This window comes from Schistocerca gregaria, unplaced genomic scaffold, assembly GCF_023897955.1.
Source record: "Schistocerca gregaria isolate iqSchGreg1 unplaced genomic scaffold, iqSchGreg1.2 ptg000925l, whole genome shotgun sequence".
Taxonomy (NCBI): Eukaryota; Metazoa; Arthropoda; class Insecta; order Orthoptera; family Acrididae; genus Schistocerca; species Schistocerca gregaria.
The window spans coordinates 100,244-126,990 of NW_026062282.1; the positions used below are offsets into that span (position 1 = coordinate 100,244).

The 26,747-nt window shown below is 53.1% G+C and overlaps 9 protein-coding genes across 12 annotated transcripts; 5 read left to right on the top strand and 4 right to left on the bottom strand.

Moving 5' to 3' along the window:
- Window positions 1-131: 131 nt before the first annotated feature.
- On the bottom strand, window positions 132-1,141 carry LOC126325524 (V-type proton ATPase subunit E-like). The gene is made up of 3 exons (XM_049995232.1): window positions 882-1,141; window positions 587-740; window positions 132-499 (listed from the first exon to the last, which is right to left on the bottom strand). Exons 1-3 carry the CDS (start codon window positions 1,082-1,084, stop codon window positions 200-202), a joined length of 657 nt encoding a protein of 218 aa, XP_049851189.1. The 5' UTR covers window positions 1,085-1,141; the 3' UTR covers window positions 132-199.
- Window positions 1,142-1,366: 225 nt separating this feature from the next.
- Window positions 1,367-6,323, top strand: LOC126325475 (uncharacterized). Its single transcript, XM_049995179.1, has 9 exons — window positions 1,367-1,548; window positions 1,798-1,825; window positions 2,002-2,116; window positions 2,261-2,573; window positions 2,813-2,945; window positions 3,244-3,511; window positions 3,961-4,567; window positions 4,764-5,050; window positions 5,111-6,323. The coding sequence occupies exons 1-9, from the start codon at window positions 1,545-1,547 to the stop codon at window positions 6,305-6,307; spliced, it is 2,952 nt and encodes a 983-aa protein (XP_049851136.1). The 5' UTR covers window positions 1,367-1,544; the 3' UTR covers window positions 6,308-6,323.
- LOC126325525 (vacuolar protein sorting-associated protein 51 homolog) lies at window positions 6,314-9,391 on the bottom strand. The gene is made up of 2 exons (XM_049995233.1): window positions 8,971-9,391; window positions 6,314-8,855 (listed from the first exon to the last, which is right to left on the bottom strand). Exons 1-2 carry the CDS (start codon window positions 9,203-9,205, stop codon window positions 6,340-6,342), a joined length of 2,751 nt encoding a protein of 916 aa, XP_049851190.1. The 5' UTR covers window positions 9,206-9,391; the 3' UTR covers window positions 6,314-6,339.
- Window positions 9,392-9,774: 383 nt separating this feature from the next.
- LOC126325476 (origin recognition complex subunit 1-like) lies at window positions 9,775-12,341 on the top strand. Its single transcript, XM_049995180.1, has 2 exons — window positions 9,775-11,825; window positions 11,915-12,341. The coding sequence occupies exons 1-2, from the start codon at window positions 9,775-9,777 to the stop codon at window positions 12,090-12,092; spliced, it is 2,229 nt and encodes a 742-aa protein (XP_049851137.1). The 3' UTR covers window positions 12,093-12,341.
- Window positions 12,342-13,596: 1,255 nt separating this feature from the next.
- LOC126325477 (double-strand-break repair protein rad21 homolog) lies at window positions 13,597-15,047 on the bottom strand. Its single transcript, XM_049995182.1, has 2 exons — window positions 14,937-15,047; window positions 13,597-14,865 (listed from the first exon to the last, which is right to left on the bottom strand). The coding sequence occupies exons 1-2, from the start codon at window positions 15,045-15,047 to the stop codon at window positions 13,597-13,599; spliced, it is 1,380 nt and encodes a 459-aa protein (XP_049851139.1).
- A 419-nt stretch (window positions 15,048-15,466) lies between these two features.
- Window positions 15,467-19,782, top strand: LOC126325527 (carnosine N-methyltransferase-like). 2 transcript variants are annotated; one of them, XM_049995235.1, is made up of 4 exons: window positions 15,467-15,558; window positions 15,627-16,464; window positions 16,531-16,657; window positions 16,722-19,782. In XM_049995235.1, exons 1-4 carry the CDS (start codon window positions 15,538-15,540, stop codon window positions 17,218-17,220), a joined length of 1,485 nt encoding a protein of 494 aa, XP_049851192.1. In that variant the 5' UTR covers window positions 15,467-15,537; the 3' UTR covers window positions 17,221-19,782. The 2 variants fall into 2 exon arrangements, with proteins under 2 accessions (XP_049851192.1, XP_049851193.1); XM_049995236.1 differs by having other exon boundaries at window positions 15,485-15,558; window positions 16,531-16,766.
- LOC126325526 (nucleolar protein 14-like) lies at window positions 15,855-20,560 on the bottom strand. The gene is made up of 2 exons (XM_049995234.1): window positions 19,877-20,560; window positions 15,855-19,739 (listed from the first exon to the last, which is right to left on the bottom strand). Exons 1-2 carry the CDS (start codon window positions 20,003-20,005, stop codon window positions 17,265-17,267), a joined length of 2,604 nt encoding a protein of 867 aa, XP_049851191.1. The 5' UTR covers window positions 20,006-20,560; the 3' UTR covers window positions 15,855-17,264.
- On the top strand, window positions 20,123-21,453 carry LOC126325529 (leukocyte receptor cluster member 1 homolog). Its single transcript, XM_049995237.1, has 3 exons — window positions 20,123-20,322; window positions 20,444-20,554; window positions 20,626-21,453. Exons 1-3 carry the CDS (start codon window positions 20,200-20,202, stop codon window positions 20,998-21,000), a joined length of 609 nt encoding a protein of 202 aa, XP_049851194.1. The 5' UTR covers window positions 20,123-20,199; the 3' UTR covers window positions 21,001-21,453.
- A 1,344-nt stretch (window positions 21,454-22,797) lies between these two features.
- LOC126325515 (uncharacterized) lies at window positions 22,798-25,955 on the top strand. Of its 3 annotated transcripts, none has more exons than XM_049995221.1 (4): window positions 22,798-22,902; window positions 23,759-23,899; window positions 24,323-24,370; window positions 24,610-25,955. In XM_049995221.1, the coding sequence occupies exons 1-4, from the start codon at window positions 22,887-22,889 to the stop codon at window positions 25,602-25,604; spliced, it is 1,200 nt and encodes a 399-aa protein (XP_049851178.1). In that variant the 5' UTR covers window positions 22,798-22,886; the 3' UTR covers window positions 25,605-25,955. The 3 variants fall into 3 exon arrangements, with proteins under 3 accessions (XP_049851178.1, XP_049851177.1, XP_049851179.1); XM_049995220.1 differs by having other exon boundaries at window positions 22,798-22,905; window positions 23,327-23,899; window positions 24,610-25,879; XM_049995222.1 differs by lacking the exons at window positions 22,798-22,902; window positions 23,759-23,899 and adding an exon at window positions 23,970-24,024 and having other exon boundaries at window positions 24,610-25,879.
- Window positions 25,956-26,747: the final 792 nt, after the last annotated feature.

Consider the following 26,747-nt stretch of genomic DNA (forward strand, 5'->3'; position numbering starts at 1 on the left):
GAGAAATGCCTCGATCTCAGAAGTACCGAGTGGGGAAAAAATACCGCTCGAGTGCGCAAAACCCGGTTCCCGCTCCCCGGAGCGCGTCAATAACCATTTTGGCACCCGCGTTGTACCGTCTCCTGGGGGCGCGCAGCACGCAGATAAATTCAAACGGTCTGAGGTTATTCGAAGTGGTTTTTAGTAGCTCCAGCTATATTTAGACAGTGATGTCAGAATAGAGAATGCGACGCAGAAGTGGGAGGGAGATATCGAAGGCGTGTATCAGGCGCATCTCGAGCGTATTGTTGCACGAAATGTGCCCTTCTGGTGTACTCAAAATAACACCGCCGACACACTTGGCCGGCTTTTCCGAGCTTACTTCGAGTCTGACGTCGCCGCAATTCGGGCGCCACTTCTCATATTTTTCCAAGATCGTGGGAAGCAGGCTGTTGAGGAGCTCGATGTCCTGCTCGCGAACGCGGAGGACGACCACTTTTTCGTCCATCAAAAAAAGTCCCTGTGGCACGCGCGCGATTTTTTTGGAAGCGACACGTCAATTTTGTAAAAAAACGGTGGAATTCTAAAAAAAAATGGGAGCACCTACTTGTACCGTCAACTTGACCAGCAGGTCTTTGTAGGACTCCTGTTGGACGACATCTTCGAGCTTCGACCTGGCTTCGCTGAAAATGGCCTGGATCTTTTTTTGCTGGAAAGAAAGTCTCTCTAGACGGGCCTTGTTGAACGCCGTTGAATAGTTTCTATTTTAAACAGAGGGTTAGGAAACAGCGCATTTTTACAGACACGCTCCTCCTTTTTTGACCGATCGGGTAACGAGGGCGCCAAGGAGCGACGGCGGCGCCGGGCGAGCGCGGAAGTGGATCGATGCCACGAAAACATACATCTTTTGCTTGAGCTGCAGCGACTTTTCTCTCCTTTCGAATTCGCTTAGGATCTTCAGCTTCTCTGTCTGCACCAGCTTAGCTTTCAGGATAGTGAACTCTTCTTCAGATTTCTCTCTTATCTCGAGAACCTTTTCTTGAGCTTCTTTTTCGATGAATTTCTTCATCTTCTCCAGCTGTGCTTCTACTGCGGCGGCGTTCATTTTTTTCGGTCGGTCTTTGGAAAAAATTACCGGTTGACGGGGGGAATGAGGCACGCAAATCAGGCTGACCAAGGAAGCGAATAAAAAATCCCAAAAAAATTGATTTCAAAATATATATTTGTCTGCACTAGAGAACGGGGATCTCGTAGCGCTGGTAGCTCAACTGCGAAACACTGGTTCGCCCTTTAATATTGACATCTCTTTTTTTTTTTTAGCTCTAAACGTTTAGCCAGGAATTTTTTACCTTTAAATAACATTTAAATTCTCAACGTTGGTCTCAGCTCAAGCTAATCGAAATTCATTCGAAGAGATTTTCTACTGCGACAAAGCTAATATTTTTCATTCAGCAAGGAGACAATCGATATTGTCGTGCGCGCGTGAAGGCTCTCGCATTGGTGTTGATCGAATTGATTCTTCTGTAGACAACAGGCGGCGAGAGGGGTGATTCTCAATAGCAGCGATGAGTACGTTAACATTCGTCAGGCCAGGTTTCTGATGGCAGGGGCGCTCCGTTTCGAATGGGGTGGGCAGCTGCATGATAGTGCGGCCAGATTTCTGAGCTGGTGAGGTGGGGGCCCGGTTGACTACCCCGCCACACACTTTGAGAAGCGCAGAATTAAAATACACAAAAAATTTAGGTCCAAGGTTTCTTACTATAGGGGGATTTGGTGTACATGTACCGTTCAGAGAGCTGACTGTCGTCGATTGTGAAGGTTTGCCGGGGGACAGCGGTAATGCCAGGTATGTCTGCGCGGGTGGGTGGCTGCGAGTTACGCGATCATGTACAGGTCAGAGTTGCTTGAAAGATTTTTTTAACACAAATTCGTCGCCTTTTTTTTTTCTTGTTTCCTCAATTCACTCAATACTACACCATCTTCGACTGCGTCGTGCGTTGGCTACGCTTGGTGACTGGGAAGGCAACAAATGCTTTCTGCGCCCACGTCGGACAAGATTAACCAGTCGGAGGGGCACTCCTCGCCAATTGGAATTAATGCACTCTCCCCTTCATCAGACGTAGTGTTCAAGGCAGAAGTATGTTTGGAGGCCTCGGAGTGGGGGGGGAGGTAGCGTGTGGAGGCCGTGTTTTTCTGTTGCGCGTTGGGGTTGCGAGCGTGCTCACTTCGACCTGTGTTCTAAACCGTTTGTTGTTTTTTCCCACGTTGCGGTTCTGCGCAGTCTCAGCAGAAGTCGTTTAGTCCCATTGGTTTGCCGGTATCGGCCGCGCGCGGTGCATCGGCGTTGTCCGAGCAACCGAGCGGTTCGCCGGTGGGAGGTGGATTGGTGAACTTCACGTGGCAGGCGGTGAATTTGTCGTCCCCGCCATACGTGCCTGGAAACCCGCAGTTGGTTCCTATGCAGTTTCCTCTGAATTTCGACGCTCAGGAGGTGATGTCTTCTGCGGAGGAGCTTGCAGGCGGCTACGCCGCGAAGGATGGGGTGAACGACCTGGCGCCGCCCCTGTTTCAGTTGAACGACGACTACGACGATGGTACGCGCGAGCTTCTGATTAAGGCGAAGGAGAGGAGTGAGGGAGACGCCGCGCGGCGCGCTGGGGTATGGAGGGGCGGCGTGTGGTTCTCACAAGTTTTGTGGGCGTGGGGGATATTTCTGCCCTAGAGAGCGCGCAGCAGTTTTTTTTTTTTTTGAGAAACGGGCGCGCGGCTATCCTTGGCGTGTGTGTGCGTGCATGTCTTGTGGGGGGGGGTTATTGACTTTTTTTTTGCGAAGTGTTGGGGGTTGATCGTTTTTCTTCGGCGCTGCCGGCCTACGACGCGGCCGTGACGAGTCAGGTCAACCGTTCGCTGCAGATGATGGAGTTGAACCCGGGCTTGCAGGCGTCGTCGCAAGCGGGGGTGGACACGTCGGGGGGGGGTGGGAACTTTCACTCGCTGTGCGACGTGGACATGGGAGATGGATTTTTTGACGTAGAGGATTATTTTGGAGCGCATTACGCGGGGGGGGGGTGACTACGCGAGCCAGAAGTACATCAACCTGGCGTTTAGCGAGCCGCAGGAGGGGGTGCCGTCGTTTTTGATGTCGAGGCAGTATTTTGACACGGCGTCCATACCGGTGATCCCTAGGAATAGCGAGGGGTACGGCGCGATGGAGGACGGGTCGCTGTGCGCGGTGGACGGTGGCGCGTCGTACGGGGGTTTGAGGGGGAATCCGTCGTTCGCGCACGGCGTGGGGTACGCGTCGTCGAGTTTCAACCCTGGATGGGCGGCGTCGAGACAGCAGGCGTCGTCGTCGGTGATGCCGATGAAGGCGGCGGAGGGTCGGTGTTCGTTGAATGAGAACATTTGGGGGATGGACAAGTCGTTGCTGGACATAGAGGCGCCGGAGGAGTGGCTAGACCAGTTTGACGCGGAGTCGACGAAGGGGGCGCTGGGAGGTGGAGTGGGGGGTGCGGCGATGGCGGAGGCGTCGGTGGGGGGGTCTTCGGCGAGGAGGTTGTCGAATGGGGGGGGGAGAGTGGGTGGAGGTGGGAGGGGTGGAGCGATCCAGGGTGGGGGGAGGTTGGGGGGCAGAGTGGGGTCGTCGTCGCACGGTGCGTCGCACGGTGGTGGTGGGATGCAGCAGCAGAGTGGAGAGGTGCACCATTACCAGTCGTCGATGGCGCATTACGAGTACGGGGGGGACGTGACGAAGAGGGCGTTGTCGGGTCCGTACGGGGCGTCGGTGGAGGGGGGGGGTGGGGTCGGAGGCGGTGATGGGGAAGGTGTTGGGTGGGGAGGTGCAGACGGGGGCGTCGGCGGAGGTGGAGGGGGGGGTGTGGGTACGGGGGTGGGGTGGCGACGAGTAGTGGGTACAACAAGCACAGTTCGAGGGTGATAGTGTTGTACAATCCGGAGAGTTGTGGGTTGGATTACGTGCAGTTGAGGATGTTGCTGTCGCAGCACGCGGGTGGTCCGGTGAGGAGCATGACGATACTGGAGAATTCGATGTTGATTGGGTTTTTCGATTTGAGGCACGCGCAGAGGGTGATGGCGAGTTTGAACGGGAAGTCGGTCAAGAATGGTTGTCCGTTGGAGTTTCAGTATCATTTTTTGAGGGACGTGAATTTGGTGGGGAAGGAGAACAACCAGGGGACGTTGGTGGTGTTCAACTTGAGTCCGTCGGTGTCGAACGCGGAGTTGTGCCAGTTGTTTGGGAAGTACGGAGAGATAAAGGAGATTCGGGAGTCGCCGAACCGGAAGCACAAGTTCGTGGAGTTTTACGACGTGAGGTGCGCCGAGAAGGCGATGAAGGCGCTGAACAAGATGGATTTGAGGGGGAGGAAGATCAAGATAGAGCCGTCGAGGCCGGGTGGGTCGAGTCGGTTGGACAGGGAGAAGAAGGGTGCTGGGGGGGCGTTGGCGCCCGAGTCGGCGGTGGGGGGGACGGGAGAGGTGGGGGGGACGGGGAGGGTGAGGTCGTACGAGTCGCAGAATGGTTACGTGGCGTCTGGGTTGCCGCAGCAGGAGGTGGGTGGGGGTGATTTGGGTGGGTCGTGTTACGAGGGGAGAGAAGCGCAGGACCAGGGTGGCGTGGTGTGGAGGAGGGCGTCTCTGTCCTACACTGGAGCTGGAGGGGGGGGGATGTCGTCGTCGCACGCGTCGTCGTCGCAGCAGTCGTACATGTTGCAGGGTGGCAGGAGGGGGTCTTCATCTCGAAGGTCCGCGCCGGTGGTGAACGACAGCGCGGCCAACGGTCGACTGCTGCCGCCATACACAGAGAGTTTGTCGTCTTCCTTGGAGGAGGGGTTGGCTCGGAAGTCGGGCGCTCACGGCGAGCCTCACCAGGCGACGTCGTCTCACCAGGTGCCTCACCAGGTGCCTCACCAGATGGCATCGTCCCATCAGATGGTGCCCCACCAGGCGCCCCACCAGGCGCCCCACCAGGTACCCCACCAGGTACCCCACCAGGTACCCCCACCAGGTGCCCCACCAGGTACCTCACCAGGTGCCCCACCAGGTGCCCCACCAGGTGCCTCACCAGGTACCTCACCAGGTACCTCACCAGGTACCTCACCAGGTACCTCACCAGGTGCCCCACCAGGTGCCCCACCAGGTGCCTCATGGCGGGAGCGCCGACGGGGGCGGTCCGAGTAGACTCGAGCCCTCCGGGGGTCACGGCGGCGGCTCGTCTGGAAGAGAGATCGATCCCGCGTCGACGGGCCGCGTGGCGGAATCGCCGCGTCAGAAGCGCCTCGACAAAGATTCGCCTTTCGACTCCGCGGACGTCAAGAAGGCCGCCAACCGAGAGTGCGCCGAGGACGACAACCACGGCGGAGATCGTCCGCCGCACCGAGACCCGCTTAGTGGAGGAGGAGAAGCGTCCGACGCGGCCGGACATTACAGGTCGAGGACGGCGGCGGATTCTGGAAACGGCCACCACGCTAGTGTCGTCGGCGCGAGTTGCGCGAGTCGTCCTTCGAGCTTTCACGGCGGAGTCTCCGACTCAAGTTCTTCCTCGGCGACCGGCTGCAATCACGCGTTCCCCTCCTCGCTGAAGTCCTGCTCTCGACACCTCGTCTCGTCCGAAGAGTCCCCCTCCTCTAGCGGCGGCGCCTCTTCGTCCGCGAACTGCTCTTCGTCCGCGGCGGCTCTCCCCGCCCCGATCGGCGAGCCTAACGGCCCGAACGGCGCGCCTTGTTCTCACTCCGGCAACGGCGGCGGCCACTCGGACCTAAACAAATACGACATCGTCATCGACCATGTGCAGTCTGGGCGAGACGTGCGCACGACGTTGATGATCAAGAACATCCCGAACAAATACGACCAAGACATGTTGCTGCTGGCGGTCAACAAAAACCACATTGACTTGTATGATTTTTTTTATTTGCCCATTGACTTTAAGAACAACTGCAATGTCGGCTACGCATTCATCAACTTCATCGATCCCTGCAGCATCCCGAAATTTTACGAGGAGTTCAACAACAAGAGGTGGGAGAAGTTCAACTCCGAGAAGGTCTGCAAGATCAACTACGCTCGGATTCAGGGCAAGGTCTCGATGATCGACCACTTTAAGAACTCGTCGATCATGTACGAAGATCCCAAGTGTCGGCCGCTCATTTTCCACAGCGACGGCAACTTGGTGGGCAAGCCGGAGCCGTTTCCCATAGGCATAAACGTGCGTCCGAGGAGTCAGAAGGACAGCGACGCGGCGAACTTGAGCGTCGCCGGCTTGAGCGTTGGCGGAGCGTCGACGAACGGCGGAAGATTTTATAAACCGAAAAAATAAATGGTGTGTGTGTAGATGTGCGTCATTTGTTTTTATGCGTGGTCTTTTTTGTGCGGCGCGATACGGCCGGTGGGTTTGCGGAGCACGTGCTGGGCGCACAGGTTGCTGAGAGTTTGGAGTTCCAGCGGGGAGGGGTCGACGCACCTCTCGGAAGAGGTTTGGACGATGGTCGCGATGGTGCAGTCCAGCTCGTCCGGGTGGTCCACGTAGTCGTCGAGCGCGATGTTCAGGTAGCACGCGTCGACTTGGATTTGCTGGTACCCGTGAGTTCCGAGCGTTTGCAAGCGCATGGTTTCCAGCCAGGTTTTGAGAGCCATGTTGACGACCGAGGTGAGGATAGCGTAGGCGGTCAAGGGCGCGTCGTCCGGATACGGCTTGAATTTCTTGAGGAACAGCTGCTGGGTGGGATCGAGTTGCTGCGAGGAGGAGGGGAGGTTGAGCAGCGGGACGGCTTGGTCATCGTCCAGGAGCAGATGGCTGAGAGAGTGGTGGCTGGTCGTCGTTGACTTTGTGCGGATGTTCAGAAGGGGCGTTCTTCGGTTCACCTTAGACCCTGGTGGGTAGAGGGCGAGAAGGCGCAGTTTGATGGCGCCGAGTTCTTCGAGCAAGACGTCGAGACTTGGGCTCGCTCTGGTCGGCTCCGGATGGTGGAGCCAGTCGTGGGACTCGACGGACCTCCGGAACATGAGGCCGAGATAGGTGCCCAGACAGTAGACCAGCCGGACGACGTACTGGCGCGCGGAGCGCTCGAGCCGGCTTTGGTAGGCGGAATTGATCAGGCGGTCCTGGCCGTACTGAAGCGGGCCGAACTGAGCAATGGCGCGGAGCATTTCGGCGAACTGAGTGTTCAGGGACGAGGAGACGCGGGCGCCGAGCGACTCGAGGCAGTAGGGAGTAAACAGGAGGCGGGCGACGGGGGGGGTGAAGAGAAAGGCGTTTTCGGATTCGCGGGGCTGCAAAAAAACGAAGGATTTGGAAGGTACCGGCACGTCCGCGGCTGAGCAGTCACCGTTGGGGTTGTCGTTGGGGTTGTCGTTGGGGTTGTCGCTAGGGTTGTCGTTGGGGTTGTCGCTAGGGTTGTCGTTGGGGTTGTCGCTAGGGTTACCGTCGCCGTCGAGAGGGGGCTCGCTCGGTTCATCTCGGAGCAGGGACTGAACGTGGTTCAGGAGCGCCTGCGTCCTCTCCTTGACGTGGAGGAGGAATGGCCACGCGGAGGAGGAGAGGAAGGTGTTGGGGGAGCACACGGAGAAGACGAGGATGAGTCTTTTGATGGCCTCGAAGTTGAATTGAGACGTGAGGAGTTCTTCCAGGGAGTGGGCGGACGGCGGGGGACCGGAGGATTCGGGGGAGGTTAGGAACGCCAGGATTTGCTGCAGGAGGGAAGAGGCGCGGGCGGAGAGGTGGTCGAAGTGCGCGTCGATGACGGAGATGCAGAAGGTGCTCAAATAGAAGCAGGAGTCGCGGAGGGTCGTGTGACCCTTGATTTCCACGATTAGGTCGGAGGGGACCGAGGAGAGTAGGACTTGGCTCCAGTAGCTGCTGAGGATGGTGTCGATGCCCGTGTAGCTGCACTTGAGCAGGTCTAGACAGGACGAGCGAGAAGAAGAGGGGGACAGTCCGCGCTGTGTTTCGTCGAGGAAGAGCGGCGTGCTGGAGGCCAAGGCGTAGCGGACAAACAGACAATATTCGTTGATGAATTCTTGAATGAGTTGGTCGAATTTGAGCACGGCGAGTCTCTGGTCTTCCATGGTGATGTAGTTTCGGCGAACTTGGTTGATTCCGTAGACGGAGCAGAAGTTGGAGAAGGAGGGCAGGACCTGGTCGTGGAATGATAAGAGGAGTCGGTAATTCCAAGGGGTCGTCGAATCGAACCGATCAGGCGTCGGCTGCTCTGAGGAGGGATCGCCTTCAGTAAAAACCGATGCTGGGCTGTCCTCGGAAGGAGCGCAGTCCTCGTTTCTTATCTGCTTTTCGAAGCTCTCTCGCTGCTCCACGAACCCGCTGATTCTCGAGCGCGCATAGCGGTCCATCAATGCAGAATGAGAATGTCCGAAATCTGACAGCAGCGAAATATACTCTGCCACATCCTCGGCCGTCGCGGCGGGCGAGTTGAACTTTTCCAACAACTCCGAACAGAGCCTGTCCATGGCCTCCGTGCACCTGCTCCTCACCGGCGCCAAGCACGCCAGACGCTCGCACTCTTCTAGCACGCAACGCGCCTTCTTGTAGCAACTCGCCGCCGTGCCGTAGTCGCCGCAGTCAATCGCCCGGTTCAGTCTGGACGGCAATTCGGCCAAGTGCTGAAGCCCCCCCAGCAAGTAGTGCACCTCGCTCAGGTGCTCCATCTGCTCGCGCTTGGACGTCAGGGAACTCCTAATTCCCTCGCTGGTCACGTCAATTTTGCCAATGCTGTCGACCAGCTTCGCCATCTCGTCCTCGATCCCGCCGATGATGTTGCGCATGTCGTGAATCGCGCCGGACACCGTAATGAACTTGGTGTAGTTCTCGTAAATCAGCCTCTTCATGTCGTCCTCCAGCACCTTGATTTCTTTTTTTTTTTTTTTTTTTTGAAGCGCGTACAACGCGCGGTACAACAACACGGTGTGAACAAGACGCATCCACGAACGCCCCCGGCCGCGGGAACTCGCCTCGCTGCGACGTACCTCTCGTCATCTTCGCGTCCGTCTCCAACAGCTCCTTCAGCGACTGGGTCCGCAAAATCATTTCCATGTACGCCTGGGGGTCGAACCCCTCCTGGTCCATGTCGTACTGGGCGTCCGCGTTTCCGGACGCGGCGCGCGGCGAGCCGTCGCCCCCGTGCTCCGTGCCGTAGAACTTCAGCAACTGCTCTCTTTTTTTCTTTCTGTCAGACGCGCTCTGCATCGCGGAGGACTCCATCTCCGCCGCGGCGCTCGCGCCTCGCCGACTCGCTTCGAACTCGGCTCGCGTCCAGACCAACGCTGACAAAAGCCCCGCCTCGCAAGTGAGACGCGCGCAGCGGTGACGGGGAATTTGAGTAAAAAAAAAAAAAAAAGCACCTAGTCTGTGTGCGCCAGAGTCCTCTCAGACGGCGCGCGGCGCGGACTCCGCGCTGAGGCGCAGCATGGGCGGCGCTCGCGCGGGCGACAAAATCGCCAAAATCTTTTTTTTCCCGCGTCAAAAAACGTCGAGCGGCCGCCCAGGGCTCACAAACTCTCTTGCGCGCGACTGCGCGCACGCCAACCCCGTTCGGCCCTTCACTCGCTCGCCCTCGCATCAGGGAGGGCGGCGCGGCGCAAACAGCATGCACCGCTCTCCCAACGCGCGGCGCGCGGAGGCCGAGCAACTGCAGGAAATCTGTCCCATAGAAAACCACAGAGCCTACAAAATCCCGGCCAGGTTCCGACTCCCCGCCCACCCAGCAACCCACCCGACCTCACATGCGCCGCCCGCCCCCCCCCCTCAGGCATGCGCCCCCCAGTGCTGCTATGCCGTTTGGAACCAGGGCAACGTCTGGTTCGTGGAGCGCGCGAGCCGCTCCAGCGCGGACAGAGCCAAAAGAGCGCGCCCCTACCACCAACACGCCGAAGAGGCCGCTGCAAGCAAGAAGAAACTCAAGAACTGCGAAGCCCTCCTCCAGCCTCAGCTCTCGCTCCAGCAAAATCGCCAACTGGACGACCACCGAGACGCTACTCCCTCAACGAACGACCTCTCTCTCTCCCCGCATCTCGCCCACAACCAACCCCCACCGGAAAACCTCGACCACGGACACCCGCGCCCCCCAGCTCAAACCACTTCCGCTCACCTCCTCGTCCACAACGACCACTCAGCACAACACGACACGCTCCCCGAACCTCAACCCTTCCACCCCCCAACCCCCAAAAACAATCAAACCGAGAGCCACCTCGACCCCGCGCACCGCTATGCCCATTTGCATCCAACCCACCAACAACCCACCTCTAGCGCGCCACCCTCCACAAACAACTCAACCCCCTCGAAGACCTCAACCGCGTCGCCCCCCGCGGGCACCCTCGCACCCCCTCCACCCCCCTGCAACACTCCCTGGGACATGCTCCGACAACCAACCTGCTTCGTCACCCCGCCGGACCTCTCCAAAAGGTGCGGCACCGCCGACTTCTCTCTGTGCCAAATTCAACCAACCACCTCGCTCCTCAAAAACCAACCTCTCCTTCCGCCACCCGCGCCACCCCCCTCTCCCAGCGAACCGCCCTCGAGACCCCCCCCCTATCACCTGGGAACACATCTGCTCCCTCAAAAACCCCAACTTCTCACCCTCAGACAACGGCCCCCTCCTATGCCGCGAACACGAATACAAACTCATCCTAACCTCTCTGAGCCAGTTCATGGTCCCCCTCAACCACTCCTCGGACGTCGTCCAAGGCGGCATCCTCTTCGTCGCGGGCGTCCCAGGCACCGGAAAAACCGCGACCGTCGCTCGAGTCATCCAAAAACTCCAGTCCCAACTCCACTTCAACCTGATCCAAATAAACTCCATGAAACTAACCAACCCCAAAAAAATATTCGGCCTCCTCCTTCAAAACCTCAACCTCCCCGAACGACGCGCCGCACCCCCCTCAAAACCCAACTCCGAACGTGCACAAGTCCTCCTAGACACCCACTACCGCAACCCCCACGTCGCCAAACCAGTCACCATGCTCGTCCTAGACGAACTCGAAATGCTGCTCACCAGGAACCAACAAATCCTCTACACCCTGTTCGAGTGGGCCAGAATCGAAAACTCGAACTTCGTCTTCGTCGGCATCTCCAACATGATGGACCTGCCAGAACGACTGCACCCCAAAATCCAATCCAGAATGGGGTCCGACCGCATCCTCTTTCACGCCTACCAACCCCAACAACTCGAAACAATCCTCCGAAACCTGTTCTCTCCCTACCTCCACATCTTCGAAGACGAGAGCGTCCTAAGCTACCTGTCAAAAAAAGCGGGCGCCAGTCGCGGCGACGTCAGGCACCTGTTCGAACTCTGCAAGCACCTACTTCGCACGGCCGAGTCAGACGCCTCCGCCAACCAACCCAGAAACGCCCTCATCTCCAAAAAACACGTCGACCGCGTCGTCTGCATGATGGAACAAACTCCCAGAACCCTCGCTCTCAAAACCGCGTCCTACCACGAAAAACTCTGGTGCGTCTCCGTCCTCCTAGACATCGCCCAAAGGCGAAAAATAAAGCAACAACTGCTGCTCCAAAACGACGGCAAACCCCACCCGCACGACCGAGACGCGCTCGAGGAAGACTCCACCCACTTCGAATTCACCGTCAAGCAATACCTGGCCCTCTGCAAAAAATACAACATCCCCTCGTGCACGACCATGAACCTCCAACAAATCTCGCACCGAATGGGACAAATGCAAATCTTCAACCTGAACTGGCAAGACCGCACCCTCCAAAGGCAAATCTACCTCAACCTCGACCCAGAAGACGTCTTGTCCGCACTATGCCTAGATCAGCGCCTCAAGGAAATCGTGAACAACGAAGAATTGAACAAACACTACGACTCGTAAAGTACCGGTGCGCGCTCCCTTCTTTTTTCAGTACGAAAATAAATCACTCTCAACAACACACCCTGTTTTTTTTTTTTTTATCAAGGACAAGCAAACGGCTGGCAAAACCGTCTCACGAAGCTTGCGCTTCACCCTCCTCCGCGCGACTCTGTTCGGCCTTCGAGGCATCGGCCGGGGCCTCGTCGGCAACCTTCTCAAAATCATCCACCAACTCTGGAATATCGCTGGTATCAGCCTCTTGGCCCGCGCTCTGCATGCGCTGAATAATGTCCGCATTGGACATCTTCATAGCCTGACTCAACTCCTCCTGCGTGATTTTCTTTTCAGTGTGCTTTCCCTTGACGACAAAAATATTCGAACCCACGTTGACGCTGACGGAGGGGTTAATAAATGAAACAACCTTGGAATCCGTGTGGTAAAGGTGAACTTCGTCAACGTCAAAGGTATTCATCTGAATACGCTTCAAAGCCGTCAGCAAGTTCTTGTCACTGGATGCCGAACTACTGGTAGTTTTGATCTAAAAAAAAAAAAAAAAACAGGTGTCAGCCTTCGCAGTCGAAAAAACCAAAAGCAAGCCCCCTTTTCGTTTTCAGTTACAAAACTCCAAAAAGACCCCGTGAGCCTTTCGTACCCGGACTTCTGCTCCTCAAGATACATACCAGCTTTTTACGACGGACAGAGCCTTTTCCTCCCGTACGCACAGAGCTGCTAATTTTTCTGAGCTTCTCGGCATTCATTCTTTTTTACTGTCAGACAGGGCGAGATAAGAGTCAGTCAACGCTGTTCGGAGGCACAAAAAATTTCGCTCAGGTCAAAAAAACTGCCCGCGATTCGAACCCAATTCGCTCCGGCGAATAAAGAGACAACAGGCAGGGACATTCTGTGCTCGCTAACATGACGCATAACCCCTTGCTTCCGCCGCAAAAGAGACAACATTTCCCTATCTCTTCCAACAGATCAGCACAACGCGTACAGCACAAAATACGAAATCGATCGCACTTAAATATCGAGAACGAAACTCAGGAGCATACATACGTACACACCCCCCACGTACTTTGGGAACTGAAAACGCAATTTGATTAAAAGCATCTTTTTTAATTCAGACCATCGATCGCTTTTCCCGCACAAAACAACTAAAAAGGTTTTTTTCCCGAACAGGGCAATTTTTCAAGCTGATGCCTGTTCCTCCATCAAACCAAAAACCGACGCCCCTCTCGGCTTAGTCCCGAACCGTCGGCAGAGCAACGCGCGCTTCGCAATGTGAGCAGAGGGGGCGGTACGCACGCGCAAACACTCGGAGTCACGCAACCAGACGAAGCCTCGCCTTTCTGAAAAATTCAAACTTTACGCGACGCGTACGCAACATGTTGTCAAGGTCGAAAAAAAACAGAGCGCCAAGGCTAGGCCGAATCTTCCGCGAACGTCCTCAAGGTGCTGCCGACCCTCGCCAGCTTCCCGGCCCTAGATTCGTAGCGCTACAGACCCCGCTTGAGAGAAGTGCAACGCCGGGGAACGAAATACCCCGCCCCGAGACCGCGTGCGGGGCAACCACCTCACCTGTGATGCGGCGAACGCGCAGGCGCACAATAATCCAGGAATCTATGCACCCCTGCTCGGCATCCGCATTCTGTGCGTAAAGAAGGATGAACTTGACCACAGTACAACGAAATGCCTCCTCGCACAACGAAAAAAAATTGGTACATTTCTAAACGCAAAGATACAAATCAGCAAAATACGCATTTCTCCAATCGGTGAGAAGTCAAGTGTTCAGACGATGGGCGCGGCCAATTTTAGTAAAATGTCGTCATATGGCGCAGACTGGAAGACGTTGATGTGTCCCTTGCTCTTCATTTCCAGGATGGAAAGAAATGTGACGGCAACCAAATGCCGTTTTTTGTCGGCAAAGAATTTGTTAAAGTTGAATTCCTGGTCCTGGTTCATGTGTCGCCTGAAAAAATCTAGGAGCTTCTTATGCGGTTGGCTCATCGCTGAGGGATCTGCTGAAGGAAGGTCAAGGTAGCTCGGCTCACTCGGTGAAGGCTTAGACGGTAGGTCCAACACCTCTGGTATGCTCACTTCCGGCTCCGTCCATTCCAGTCCAGGAATGGGAGGTGGCTCTGCGAGACTCAGAGCAGCGTCGTAATATTCTGGCATCTGAATGCTGGAGTCTACAGATTTGGTTCCTCGAACTTGCTCAATTCCTAGCGAGGTACCGCTCTCAAGCGAATGGTCTGGGGCAAACGGAAGGCGGTCGCTTCTTCCTAGGAGGAGGACAGATAGAAACGGACCCGCAAATTCATTGGTGTCATAGGAAGAAAAATAGCTGGAAACAGAAGAATGAATCCGCTCTTTACGAAGAAACTTTTTTTTGTTGGGAGGAATAAGCGAGAGTTCATCAATCGAAACAGTCAAATCACGGTTGATGTTGCGTTCCATCTGTTTATTGTCAAGCTGCGTATTCTTATCTAAAGTTGTTGCCAACACTCTCTTAACTCGTCGAGAAGGAGATTTAGAAGGAACCCGAGCTGCGTCATGCTCTACGCTCTGATAATCAATGCTTTGCTCCTGTTCGTGATAACTGATGTCCGTCTGCAAAGGCAACTGCTCTATAGACCCAGCAACATCCACTTCGGCACCAACCTCTTGTTCCGCGCCTAAATCTCGAAACAACTCTAATTGCTCGTATTCATCCGTTCGGTCCAAACCCATCAATCCCCCGGCGCCCGCAGCCAACAAATCAGCTTCCTGGTCGACTTCCGCGCGAAACATCATATCCTCTTGGTCCACCAACTGACTGGCGAACAAATCTTCCGCTTCCTGCTCCTCTCTACCCTCTACCACCACCCTCATAGGAATCAACTCTTTAGAATGGAAGTTTTCAACAACCAAGTGCTCCTCTTCGCCGCCCATTCCAATGTCCATAATGTCAACTTCCGGCAAAATAATCTCGTAGTCCGCGAACGTCTCGGGACGCGTGATTGCGGCCAAATTCGCCACTGGATCCTCCAAATCAATGTTGACAGTCGGTCTAAATGCCTGTAAAGTTAAAAAAAATTAGGAATTGACAAATTGGCTCGGATCCTGTACAAAAGTTCTAAAAAACAAACCATCTTGATTTTGACCAAAGCCTCGCTGCAGTCATTGTATAAATAGTAAACCTTCCTACAGTATATCTTGACAACGCCCAGAAGCAAATGACCACTGAGGCGCAGGGCCATGGGGGCCTTGGGGGCCGCTATGGTATCTGCAAGCACCAAAGGGATTAATGTGTGCGCTGATTGGAATCCATCAAAAAAAAAAGATAAAAAATAGAGCAACGCAAGAGGCCTCCAACAGAACAGTACCAACTGTTTCAACGATATTGGTCGCCACAATCTGATGCTTTGTCAGCTTCTTGTCCCAATGGGCGGCTAGCCACACATTGGCCAACACGCCCTTTTTTGCTAATATCAATTGTTCGTAAAACATAGTTCAGGACGCGTCGTGTTATTCAATACACCCAGTTTTGATAAAAACTTGAAGGGCCGCCTAGACGCTGGAGATGAAAATGAAATTGTCGGTCTTGGCTGGGACCAACGAGCGAAATAAAAATTTAGTTACTCTAAAAAATTTTGGTACAGAATTTTGCGGTGAAACAGTTTTCGGTCTGCTATCTAGCTGGTGACCTCTTTCCGACCTGGCGCCTAGCCTGAGCCCCGATCTCGCCTGATGCCCCTCCGTATCCTCCAGGTATGCGACTGTATTTTTTTTTGCGTAAAAAAAAATACGTCGGCTAACGGCTAATTTTCTTCCACAAGAACACAAACGAGATGTCGCAGCCGGCCAACACCTGTGAGGAAAAATCATTTCATTCGAAACTTCGTAGTCACCAAGGCGCAAGCAACCATTCCGACCCTAGGGTTCGCCTAAAACCCTCACAGACGATCAACGACAATCCGGAAAGAAACAATCTAAAATGGCTCAAAGACATTGTAGACACGGAGTGCCAAGAAAAGATCCCAGAGGAAATCGAGTCACTGCAGAATACTGGCTCAGCAAACGACGGCGACATAGACGCGTCTGGAGACGACACGTGCGACAGTAGTTCGCCCAGTCAAGACGCGTCTGGAGAAAGCGCACGAAAAAACGATCGCACACAATTTATTGTTGCTTATGCCACATACGTGAATTACCAGAGAGAGAGCGATTATCAAATAAATCAGCTGAGGAGAAATTTGGAATCGCTTCCCCCAATTCACCAAAAATGGCTTCAATCGCCTCCGCCTGAAGAAGACGCCAACTGGCTGTCACAAAATGATCGATTGACGTACATGAGAAATTGTACGACCTACAACTACAAACTGATATGCGACATGCTGGTGTCCTCCGTGAGCTTTTGGAGCGTGCCAGAACTCAAAACCTCAGAAGGCTTGAAGAAAGAGTTAAGGGAGGTAAAGTGCCACCCTAATGACCTGCACGACTTCGTGGTGAAAGACTACAAGAGCAAATTCAACACAGAGAAGGTCCGCTCGACGCTCCAACAAATCGTAAGGGAATGGTCGGAGGAATACGAGTTAGAGAGGGTGCAGAGCTACGGAATCATTCTACAAGAGCTGAAGAAACGGCTTCCAGTTGACGACAGCAATTGGAATCAGAGTACGTAAAATTTTTCAGAAGTGAAAAAAAAAAACTTGTTGACCTCTCTCTTTCTTTGTCTACTAGTTCGCGTGCTTTGCCCGGGATCGGGACTGGGGCGCCTGCCGTTGGAGATATGTCTCGCCGGATACGAATCTATAGCGAATGAAAATTCTTACTTCATGATGATGATGTGCCAGTTCATACTTAGAAAGTACGCTCAAGAAAAAGTTTTCAAGCCTTTGCGGGGCGAGTCTTGTCTAACGAGCCAGAGACAGGTCAACGAGAAAAAATCAGTTTTTAATTTTTCCATGGGTTCATGAAGTGAACAACCTTATCAATCCGTTCTATCAACTGAGGCCGGTCTACTTCCCGGACGTCCTCCCGGGAGACAGGTTGCCGAATTCCAAGTTCGAGTGTTATTTTGGCGATTTCTTGGAGCTGGACAACGACTACCACAACTTGGACGCGATTTGCACGTGTTTCTTCATAGACACGGCGAGTAACATCATTGAGGTCATAGAGAAGATATACGAGCTCCTGAAACCTGGTGGCATTTGGATCAACCTTGGACCGCTTCTGTATCACTATTCAGAAATTAACGAGATGTCGCTCGAGTTGACCTTGACACAGATTCTGAACGTTTCGAGGATCATAGGGTTCGACATACAAAATCCGACGTTGGTTGAATCTGGCTACGCGAACGACTACGCGTCGATTCTTCAAGTCGTATACAGGAGCGTTTTTTTTTGTGGGCGTGAAGGTCGTGAGAGGTAGTGAGGTTGAAGTGCCGAGTCAAGGAGCGCGTTGAACATAAAAAGTTACGTTTTTTCTTTGGCGCTGCCATATATGGTTTGTTCCTGCAAGAATTTCATGGTTTCCTTGTATTTCTCTTCTTGGGCTGCCTTTTTCTCAAGATACTCGGCCATGCGGTGTCGTTGCAAGCAATAAGTCTCCTTGCGCAGTTCCCTGGAGGTGCGCCTGGTTTCGAGCCGGGCTTTCTTTTGCAAAAGTCGTCTTCGCTTCAGCCGGCTGTCGCAGGCCGCTTTTTTGCCGAAGTATTCTTCGGAGAAGTCGGGAGTCAGGGTGGGCAGGGGGACGGGTTTGCATTCGAAGTCGCGGAGGGGGACGCGAGTGGACTCGAGGTGCTTGATCCTTTGCCGACAGAAGCGGGTTATGCCGCCGACGGAGGCCCTGAGGTCGCTGGGCACTGGGAGGGCGGTGAAGTGGTCGAGAGTGAGAGCGACTCTGCGCAGGACCTCGACTGAGTAGGGTTTGCTCGAGTGCAAGTACAGGTATTTTTTCAGGAGGTGGAGCGACAGAAAGAGGGCTTTGAAGCGGAGGAGATTCGGGGTCGCGGGGTCGTCCTCGCCGAGAGTTGGGAGCAGGTCCGAGAGGGTCAGCGGGGTGCGGAGGTCCACGTTTTGAGGAGTCGACGCGGGTGCTGAGTGGTCTCGAGCGGAATGGAGGGGTGGAGACAGTTCGAGACAGCTGGGAGAGACACGGACGAGGGGGAGGAAGTTGGTCTTGGTGGGGGGTTGGTGGTTGGCGTTCAGAGTTAGAAAGCGTTCCAGGACTAGAAGTAGGAGGTTGATGGGCTCAGAGGCCCATTGGTTCGCCGAGCACAGCAGTTGGTAGAACTGGTTGGTCAACAGCAGAGCTCGGAGCAAATGGGAGACGTTTGCCAGTTGAAGCGTGGAGAGTACGTGTCCCAGGTGGATTGAGAGGGGAGAGAGAGCCGCGTGTCGCTGGTCGGCGGTGGACCACTGAGAAATGACCGTTTGGAACCCGAGGATGAGGGAGAAGGAGGGGACTAGGCCGACGTCGGATTTGGAGGACAGATAGTCGGCGATGGCGCGCATATGAAGTTCCTCCCATTCGGAGATCATGTTTTTCGTCGCGACAGAGGCGAACGCTGGCATGAGCGAGGCGAGTTCGAACAGGGAAGCGGCCGAGACTTCGGCCGAGCGGAGCAGCGAATTTGGGTCGTCGAGTTGACCGCTGGGCGTCTTCTCGGCGCGGCGATCCAGCGTTGCGCCGAGCGCGAGGACTCGACGTTGCAGAAAGAGGTACAGTCTCTCGAGCACCTGGCGGTTTTCTGGCCGAAGGGACAGTGGGTAGCACGCGCGCAGACGAGAAATGATCTCGGCTTGTCTGGGACAGGACTGGTTGCCGAGCAGGTGCATGAATTCGTCGAAAGATTCCGGCATGTGCAGAACGTAGGGGATTTCTCCCGACTCCGACAAGGAGGTCGTTTTTTGCCGATTTGGGCTGTTTGAAGGCGCCGGATGCAGAGCGGGCGGGAATCTGTTCTCCTGGGAATTCTCGCGCGGTTCTTCGCTCGAACTGGTTTTCGACGATGCGCCGCCGGACGGGCGCTGCTCGCGCGCGTCTCCGTCGCTCAGGTCACCCGCGTTCGAATCGCTCGGCTCGAAAGAGGCGAAAGAAACGTCGTTCGCCGCGTCGCGCGCCAGGGTGCCACGAGCGCGAGCGACGCGCTCCTTCTCCAGCTGCTGCAAATGCCTGTATCGCTCTATTTCCCCCTGCTCCTCGCTGCGAGAGGGGGCAACGGGATGGGCGCGCCTTATACCGGGATCCGCCAGGCGCTTCAAAATGGCGTTGTAGTCGTCGCCTCCCCGAGAAGGCGACGCCTCCTCTCTAGTCGCAGTCGAGACGGGCGAGCCCCTGAGCGACGGCTCATCGCTCGAACCCCCCTTTTCGGCGACAACGGCATCCGCCTCCGGAACGACGCGGTCGTCCGCTTCTCCGCTTTTCAACGCTTTCCTCCTGCTCCCGAATACAGTAGTCGACGAGCCCAACAGCTCCCTCATCTCCGGGAACGCCTTGTCCAGCTCTTCAACCAGCTGGAGCCTGGATTCCCGCTCCAGCTGCGCCTGGTGTCTGGACCTCTTGCTCCTGGAAATGACCTCCTGCATCACCTCGGCCTTGGTCTTCGCGGCGCCCTCGGGCGCCCCGCCGGACCCCTGAGGGAAGCCCGAGGAGGGAGGGCCTCCGTCGCGTCCGTCCTCGCCGCGACCCCCCTCCGCGCGAGCGCGTCTCGAACCGTAGCCGATCTCGTCCAGTCGGCGACCCCGGTGCGTGAGGTAAACGGGCTCCGAGTCCAAGTTGTAGATAGAGCCCTTGGGGTTCGAAAACTGCCTCTGACGCGTTCGCTGAAAGCGAAGGAACGCCTTGTCTTCCGCGGAAACGGACGGGTCGAACTCGGCCAAGCGACGGTCAACCAGCACGGACGCCTTGTTTCGCCGCGTCCACTCTCGCTTTATGACTTCGCTTCTCTAGACCGCCGAAGCGCAAAAAAAAAAAAAAAAAAAAAAAAAACAGGTCAATACCTGCGACGCGCCCCCGACACCTCTCGCTCGAGCGGACACCCCGGCGAAACGACCCTCGCAACAAAAACCGCGCGTGTGCCTACCTTCTGCAGAGCATCTGTACGGACCGCCTTGACACCCCCCTGGCCATCCGCGAGGCGCTGCTTGTGCTTGACGCGGTAGAATTCAAACGGGTTGGGCTCGGACCGCTTGACATCTTTTAACTTGGGCATTTAGTGAAGCCGCCCGGCCAACCGGCCCCCTAAAATCGAACCGGCCCCCCCCACCGGCAAAAAAATTAAAAAAAAAAAGTTGTGTGTATAAGAGCGATGTACGGCGCGTCGCAAATCTCATTGTACGACTGAGCAGAGCTCTCTGTGTCGCGAGCCCCAGGCGCCGTCGACCCCCCTTCGCCCCGCGCGAAGAAATGAGTCTGCTGTCGAAGAAGTCCTGGAATCCGCGAAGCTCGAAAAACCGAGCTCGAGTCGAGAGAGACGAAAGAGAACTGGCCGAGGAAGAGCGCCAAAAAAGAAAAAGAACACAAGAGATTGTAGGTGCTCCACCACCGCCCGTCGCTTCCCACACTCTCGAGCTCGTGTGGGAGGGGACTCCGGCCTCGTACGCGACACTCCGACGCACTCTTTTTCTAACGCGTTCGTCGCTTCACCAAGGAAACAGAGTACCACTCCGAGAGACTGAGAAAGGATGCAAAGAAACAGAAACCGGCTCGAGGGCCGGAACTCGGCGACCACGCATGGCCTCCGCCAAAAGCAAACGCAACGGTACACCTTCGTGCTCAAACAAACAAATTCGCTTTTGCGCACTTTCGCTAACCACAAAAAAAAAAAAAAAGAAACCCCACCCTCCAGTGTCTACGTGGGGAAGCGTGACCAAGGGTCTTATTCCGTGGTACGCGCGGAACAACTCAGAGGATGCGAGACCAATCGATGCGAGGCTGCGAAAGGTGTACGCCAGAGACAACGTTCGCGATGATCCGTTCACCCTGATGGAGAGCAAAGAAGCTGAAGCCAACAAGTCAAAGGACCGATCTACGCGCTCGAAAAAAGACGCACCCACGGCCTCGTCACCCGACAGAGACCGCCTGCAAATGGAGCCCGCGAAGACGCAAATAGAGAAGCTGAGAGAAGAAAGGCTTCGAAGAGAGAAAGAAGAACGCGAAAAGGCCAACCGTTTGTTGACGACGAGTCGCAGAGAGGAGAATCCATAGACGCCCCTTCAGCGGTACGGCCTTCGCCATGTATTTCCATGACAATATGTACACGGTCGGCCCTCCTTCGCTTGTGTGTGTGAAGCCACCAAAACGGAGGTGGGCCGTCAAACTTTTTGTAAAATTTCAACCTTTTATTGACGTACGAAGGCCATCAAAACGGCTCCAGAAAGCCCTTTAGCTCTAACACTCTTACAGTGATGAGCGCCATCAAGTAGAGGCCAAACTGACGAGAATTCAGACATCTGGCGTGAATACGTGCCAGTGTAGACGCCGTTCAGCCGCGAATCGTGTGACAAGACGACACGCTTGTTCGAGGGTTGTGAAACCTGTGAATTCCTGGACCTCACTCAAGGCTGTCCAAATTCGACACCTGTTCACTGTAAGCAGACTGGTGCCTTTTTCGCAGGCACGCGGTCCGCTGTTTTCTGGATAAAACCTAGCTCTGAGCCACGATGTATTTTTGTGCAAAATAGAGTGGTCTGAGGATCCGCATTGGAAACTCCCTATTTCTCGCGCTCACGGACGCCTCTGTGGCGCGTTTACCTGGCTCGATTAACGCAGCTTGGGGGCCTTTGCGGCTGAGAGAGAGACGCCTTCATTGAGAGAAAAAATTTCTCCCCCCTTTTTTGGCGTACTGCAACACACACGCGTAAAACGCCCTCTCCCCTTGCGTCACCCCCGTGCAAAGCCTCACCAAATGCACACCTCGACGCGGCTACCACGCAGAACGCACCCGCAACCAAGCAGAGCACGTGCCCACGTCCGTGTTCACAGTCTCTTGGTGCGTTCTAGCAGCGACAGAGTGTTGCGTTTGTCTGGTCTCCTGGCCCCTCACGCAGCTGTCACAGAGAGAAGATCAAAAACTCAAACTTCGCGTCCGACTGATTTTGGAACGAATGCACCCTCCACTTCCCAAACAAACTGCACGCTTCGAAGTTTGACACTATCGTACCGAACACACAAACTGCTCTACAGAGAAGCCAAAGAGGTCGATATTTTCAGAGAACTGCAAACCGCAAATAAAAACTGTCCTCCGATTATTAAAAAAAATTTTTTTTTTAAATCAAATTATGTCTCTATTTGGACAGGGATGCTTGACAACCTTTTTTTTTTTTTGTCTCTCTAAACCACTCTACTGATCTTCGAAGAGCTGGCGGGCACCTCAATCCAAAAGAGTACAACTATAGTGGCGAGAAAAAAAAAGAGGCGCCCATCGCGGGCGCTCCCTGCTAGGCTAGAGCTCTTCTTTCAGATTGAGGAGGAGGAGTCCAGAATAGGTAGAATTTGCGAAAAGTTATTGTGAATTAAGATTTTGTGAGCCACCTGACTCCACCCTCTGCGCGCAAAATTCGCGCGACAATTGCAAATGGACTGTAGTGTGTATTAGCTTGCTACGAATCGACCGCTTTTTGGACTTCTGTCAAAAGTCTCGATAACATACAAAAATCGATTTTACACTAAAAGATATAGTTCGAACTTCCCTTGTTTCGCGCCGCATGTAGAGGTCTCTTCCAAGGTTAGTCACCTCTTCGCGCAAACTTTCATTGGGCCGTGCTTTTTCTGAAGGACCCGTCTGTCAGCGAGACAAATATGCACTCGCCAACTCTTAAAGAAGGAGACCGCATGAAAGCCTAGGCACGCAAACACGCCTTCTGGTACGACAACATCCTCCTCGATGTTCACAGAGAATTCTATGCGCCAGACATGGTCTGCATCAGTAAGGCCTCAAATAGTATGCCTGGAAAGGAAATAAATTTTCACTTGAAATATCAATTATTCGTATTGTAAAAAATCAATCCCTCGCCAGTTTGTAAAACGTCGGGTCGCACGTAGTGAAAATATCTAGACAAATTCAGCATTCGACGCCGATTGATGTTCGAGTTATGGAAGACAATAAAGGTAGTACGTAGGCGCCGCTCATTAGTCTTTTTCTTGCCTTTTGAGGCTTTTTTTGTCGCGACTCTTCGTAATCTCGTCTTTTCGTCGGGCGCTAGTCAAGGCGAGTTTGTCCATGCGTAAGTCTCTCTCTGTTTCATAGGCGAACCTTGTCGATCACTGGACCGACACTCGAACTACTCCGCAAATGCGCAACTGCAACAAAGATGATTACATCAATCCTCTTTACCGATAGAAATGATCGAAAGAAGTTCGCTCACTTCCATCCAGATGCATCGAGTGACATTTGATGTGAGCAGTGCGAAGAAGGGCCAGCGGCGTGAGGTTCAAAAACAATCTTCTGTCTTAAATTCAACAAAAACTCACAAGCAAGGCAGCCAGGAGATACACCCCTCGATTGATGACTAACCTTGCTTGTCGTCTATAGTGAGTCTACGCGTTGAGTGTCGTGTTTCACCAACTATGATTAAGACAGATGTCTCGCAAAAAAATATATATTATATATTATATATCGCGTGCGTAATTTTTTTTGTAAAGGCGCGCTGAAAAGAGATACAGAAAGGGGGCACCCACGAGCCCCCTTGGTCGTCTTTTTGGCTAAGTATCCTCATGCATTCATATTTAGTCGGTATCCAGTCTTGTAACACACCAAAACGGCAAACCTGTCTTGCACACATCCTTTACATTAAATTTTAGACCTCTCTGTTTATAGAATATCACACTAAATTCCACACAAAATATTTAACTATGACATTGCGCGTTATACCGCATTTTGATGTAACGTTTCTCTGGCGGTATACATCTCTCCTAAACCTCAAGGTCCCTCCCTGCCTCATTAACCCTTTCGAATTGGTGACAGAAACCTTGACTTCATTAAAGACTCTTCCCCAGGATTTTAGATTAAACACAAACGCGAATAGTAATAGATCAATGAACGGTCACCAGAACCATACAGGCAGTTCTGAAGTCATAGCTGTGAACAACGGTCTAATCAACAATCGTACGTGCACTATTCATATCATACGCCCCCTTTTTTTTTACAGTCACCTCGTATCCCCACACATATATACGAAAGAGGAAGCCTTTCACAGATGAAGGCCATGCCTGGTCGATGACATCGAATACGTGCGTCCCTTTGTCGATCAGAGAGATAGAGACGCCCCACGACGATGTTTGAACCCGCAGAGAGAGACAAGGAAAATGTCTGCTGTTCAAACCATTTTGGAACGTCGAACGAGAGGGCGCTAAGAGGGTCTCTCCTTTTTTATAGTCCAATGGCAAAAGAACGCAATTCTGCTTTAAATGTCGCGTGCAGTGGCCAATTATCTCTCCTTACCAATGTCGCTGTCTCAGTGAACGCAGACATGTTCGAGATAATTGTTGAGCATTATTTTTGACATTTTCATGATTCTCATCTTGTTAGGTGTCCGTCGTCAAACAAAGAAAAAAAGGAAGAGAGTTGGCAGAGCCTGTACGTTATTTACATACGCCGTGCGAGCAACCTCTTGCTTGGCTCTCCGGTCTACGGAAATCGGCACGAAATATGTAGACAAGCGAAGTAACGCACTGAACTTGAGTAGTTCGGCGTCACCGCTTTTTTTCGTAGAACAACTGCTTTTGCTGCCACCTCTGATACGTCTGTTAACGTCTAGCGTCTAAACTGACATGCCTAAAATCGTAAAATCTGTGGAATAAAAAATTTTTTTCTAGGTGTTTTCTGTCAACGCTCTCATATGTCATGCGACGAGTCCCGTCCTTGTAAGCGCTGCATTTCTCGCGGGTCCGCAGACCAGTGCCATGATCCAGAGGGAAAGCGCAAACGACGCGGAAGAAAACGAAAAACCTCCCTTCCAGAAGACAAAGATTCGGAGTCTGAAGACGATGTCCTAAGTCCGGAAGACTCCTACTTGAGCACCTGGTCGAGCTCTAACTCTACTAATAATAACAGCATGAATGCGAAAAAACATACAAACAGCCTAGACGGCGGCGTCTATACAGATATGAGTATCTACGATCGACACAGCGACGATATTGACAATCCCACTCAAACATCATCTCACTTTTCCGATGACCATGTTGAGAATTCGTTTTTGTCTAGCGATTCTAGACTCTATAAGAACTGCGAGGAGGTGGACGACTATTACTCCGCAAATGCAGACGATGTGAGTACTAGTGGATGCGAAGATATGATAGAATCTACAACTCTAAATGAATCAGTTGGATTTAATTTCTCAAACTACAACGCTCAAGCGGTCCATTACTTCCGTCAGTATCAACCGTTGCTTATGCAGCCGGATGAGGAAGATAATACTCTGTCCATGAACACGTTAACTACTCCTATGGAAGTACCTAATAGGAAAACGGATATGTTTACACAATTTTTGACTACCTCTGGAGCTGCCAATAATAGCATTTATTCTGTAAATCCAGAAGATACCCACAACGCCTATCCTGAGGTACTCAATTCTTCGGCATCCTCTCTCACATCTCAATCCCATTGTTCGTATCTGAGTATTGCAAGCCCATATTGCTCACAGCTCTTGTTTAGCGCATACCGATTTGATGTATTTGAAGAACCGCTGTTCGCCACCAGCCCTCTAATTAATAACTTGACGCTCGGCCTCGGGTGCCACGTTCCCACAGTATGTGGGTTATACAACGACTCCATGCAACATAAATGTTTCGTTGATATGCATGACGAGTAATCAAGTTATCACTTTAAGGGTTTCTGATGGACAGAAGAGGGGCGCCACGGCTTACTGTGTGAAGCCAACCCGGACCTATACAGCCTATAAATGACGACCATATAACAACAAAATTCATCACTGAGAGAGAGAGTGACATTATAGATATATATGTCTGAAGCTTGATGCAACGAGATAGTGGTAATTGTTCGACACGTGAGAACAAGATTGTATTAGATAAATGTAGTTAGGTTATTTGCACATTTTGTAAATGTGTAAGAGCCTTTTGTAACTGTGGCTGATTTAGTCATTAATTACGGCCGAGTGCGTGCAACTCGCGTATGTGGCAACCTCCACACTCTCTGACACAAAGACACTTTCTTGTTACAACGCCGCGCGGAAATACTTATTTTTAGTGAAATCGTTTCGGGTTATTGGTAGGGCAGCGGAAATGGTTTTTATTACACATCTTGTTTCCATGTTTTGATTTGGTATTGTGATTGATCAAGAGGCACCGCTTACACACCCTTTTCAATTGCTCATACCCGGCAATAAAAAGGAGAACTAGAGAACTAACTGCTATGGATGTGCGGATTCACTATATGTGTAGAGGATGTATGTCTCTAGCCTATGTCATCGTCGTGTCATCATGACCCCTCAATGAGCGCTTCCTCTTTGCTGCTCTGCTCTGCTCTGTTCAGTAAGGCCGAATCTCGAATTTTTTACATGGTGGCGCATTCTGATACTCTGATATCCTCAAGGATAACGATCATCTGAAAATTGTTTTAGTCGAAGTTATGCAGACAGGACCTCTTTTTCTACCAGTGTGGTATCTGGTTTTAGACTGACAACTGCAGATTTGCTATCTACAAGCTTAAGCGGAGTTTCGATGATTGCACGTTTTCCGATGCGCATCAAAATGTTTTCTAGCAGCTCTCTTGCGACCTCTGCATCGAATTCCCTTCTTCTTTTGAATCTCAGAGTCAGTCTGACACGCTGGTTCTCTAGCAAAAAAGACTTAATTTTTTCGATTTTGAACTGTAAGTCATGCTCGCTTATGCTATCGCTCAGTCTGATTTCCTTTGATCTTGAAAGATACTTTGACCTCTCCATCTTGCGAAGAGCCTCTTGCTTTTTCCTATTCTCTTCAAGGAGGGAATGAGG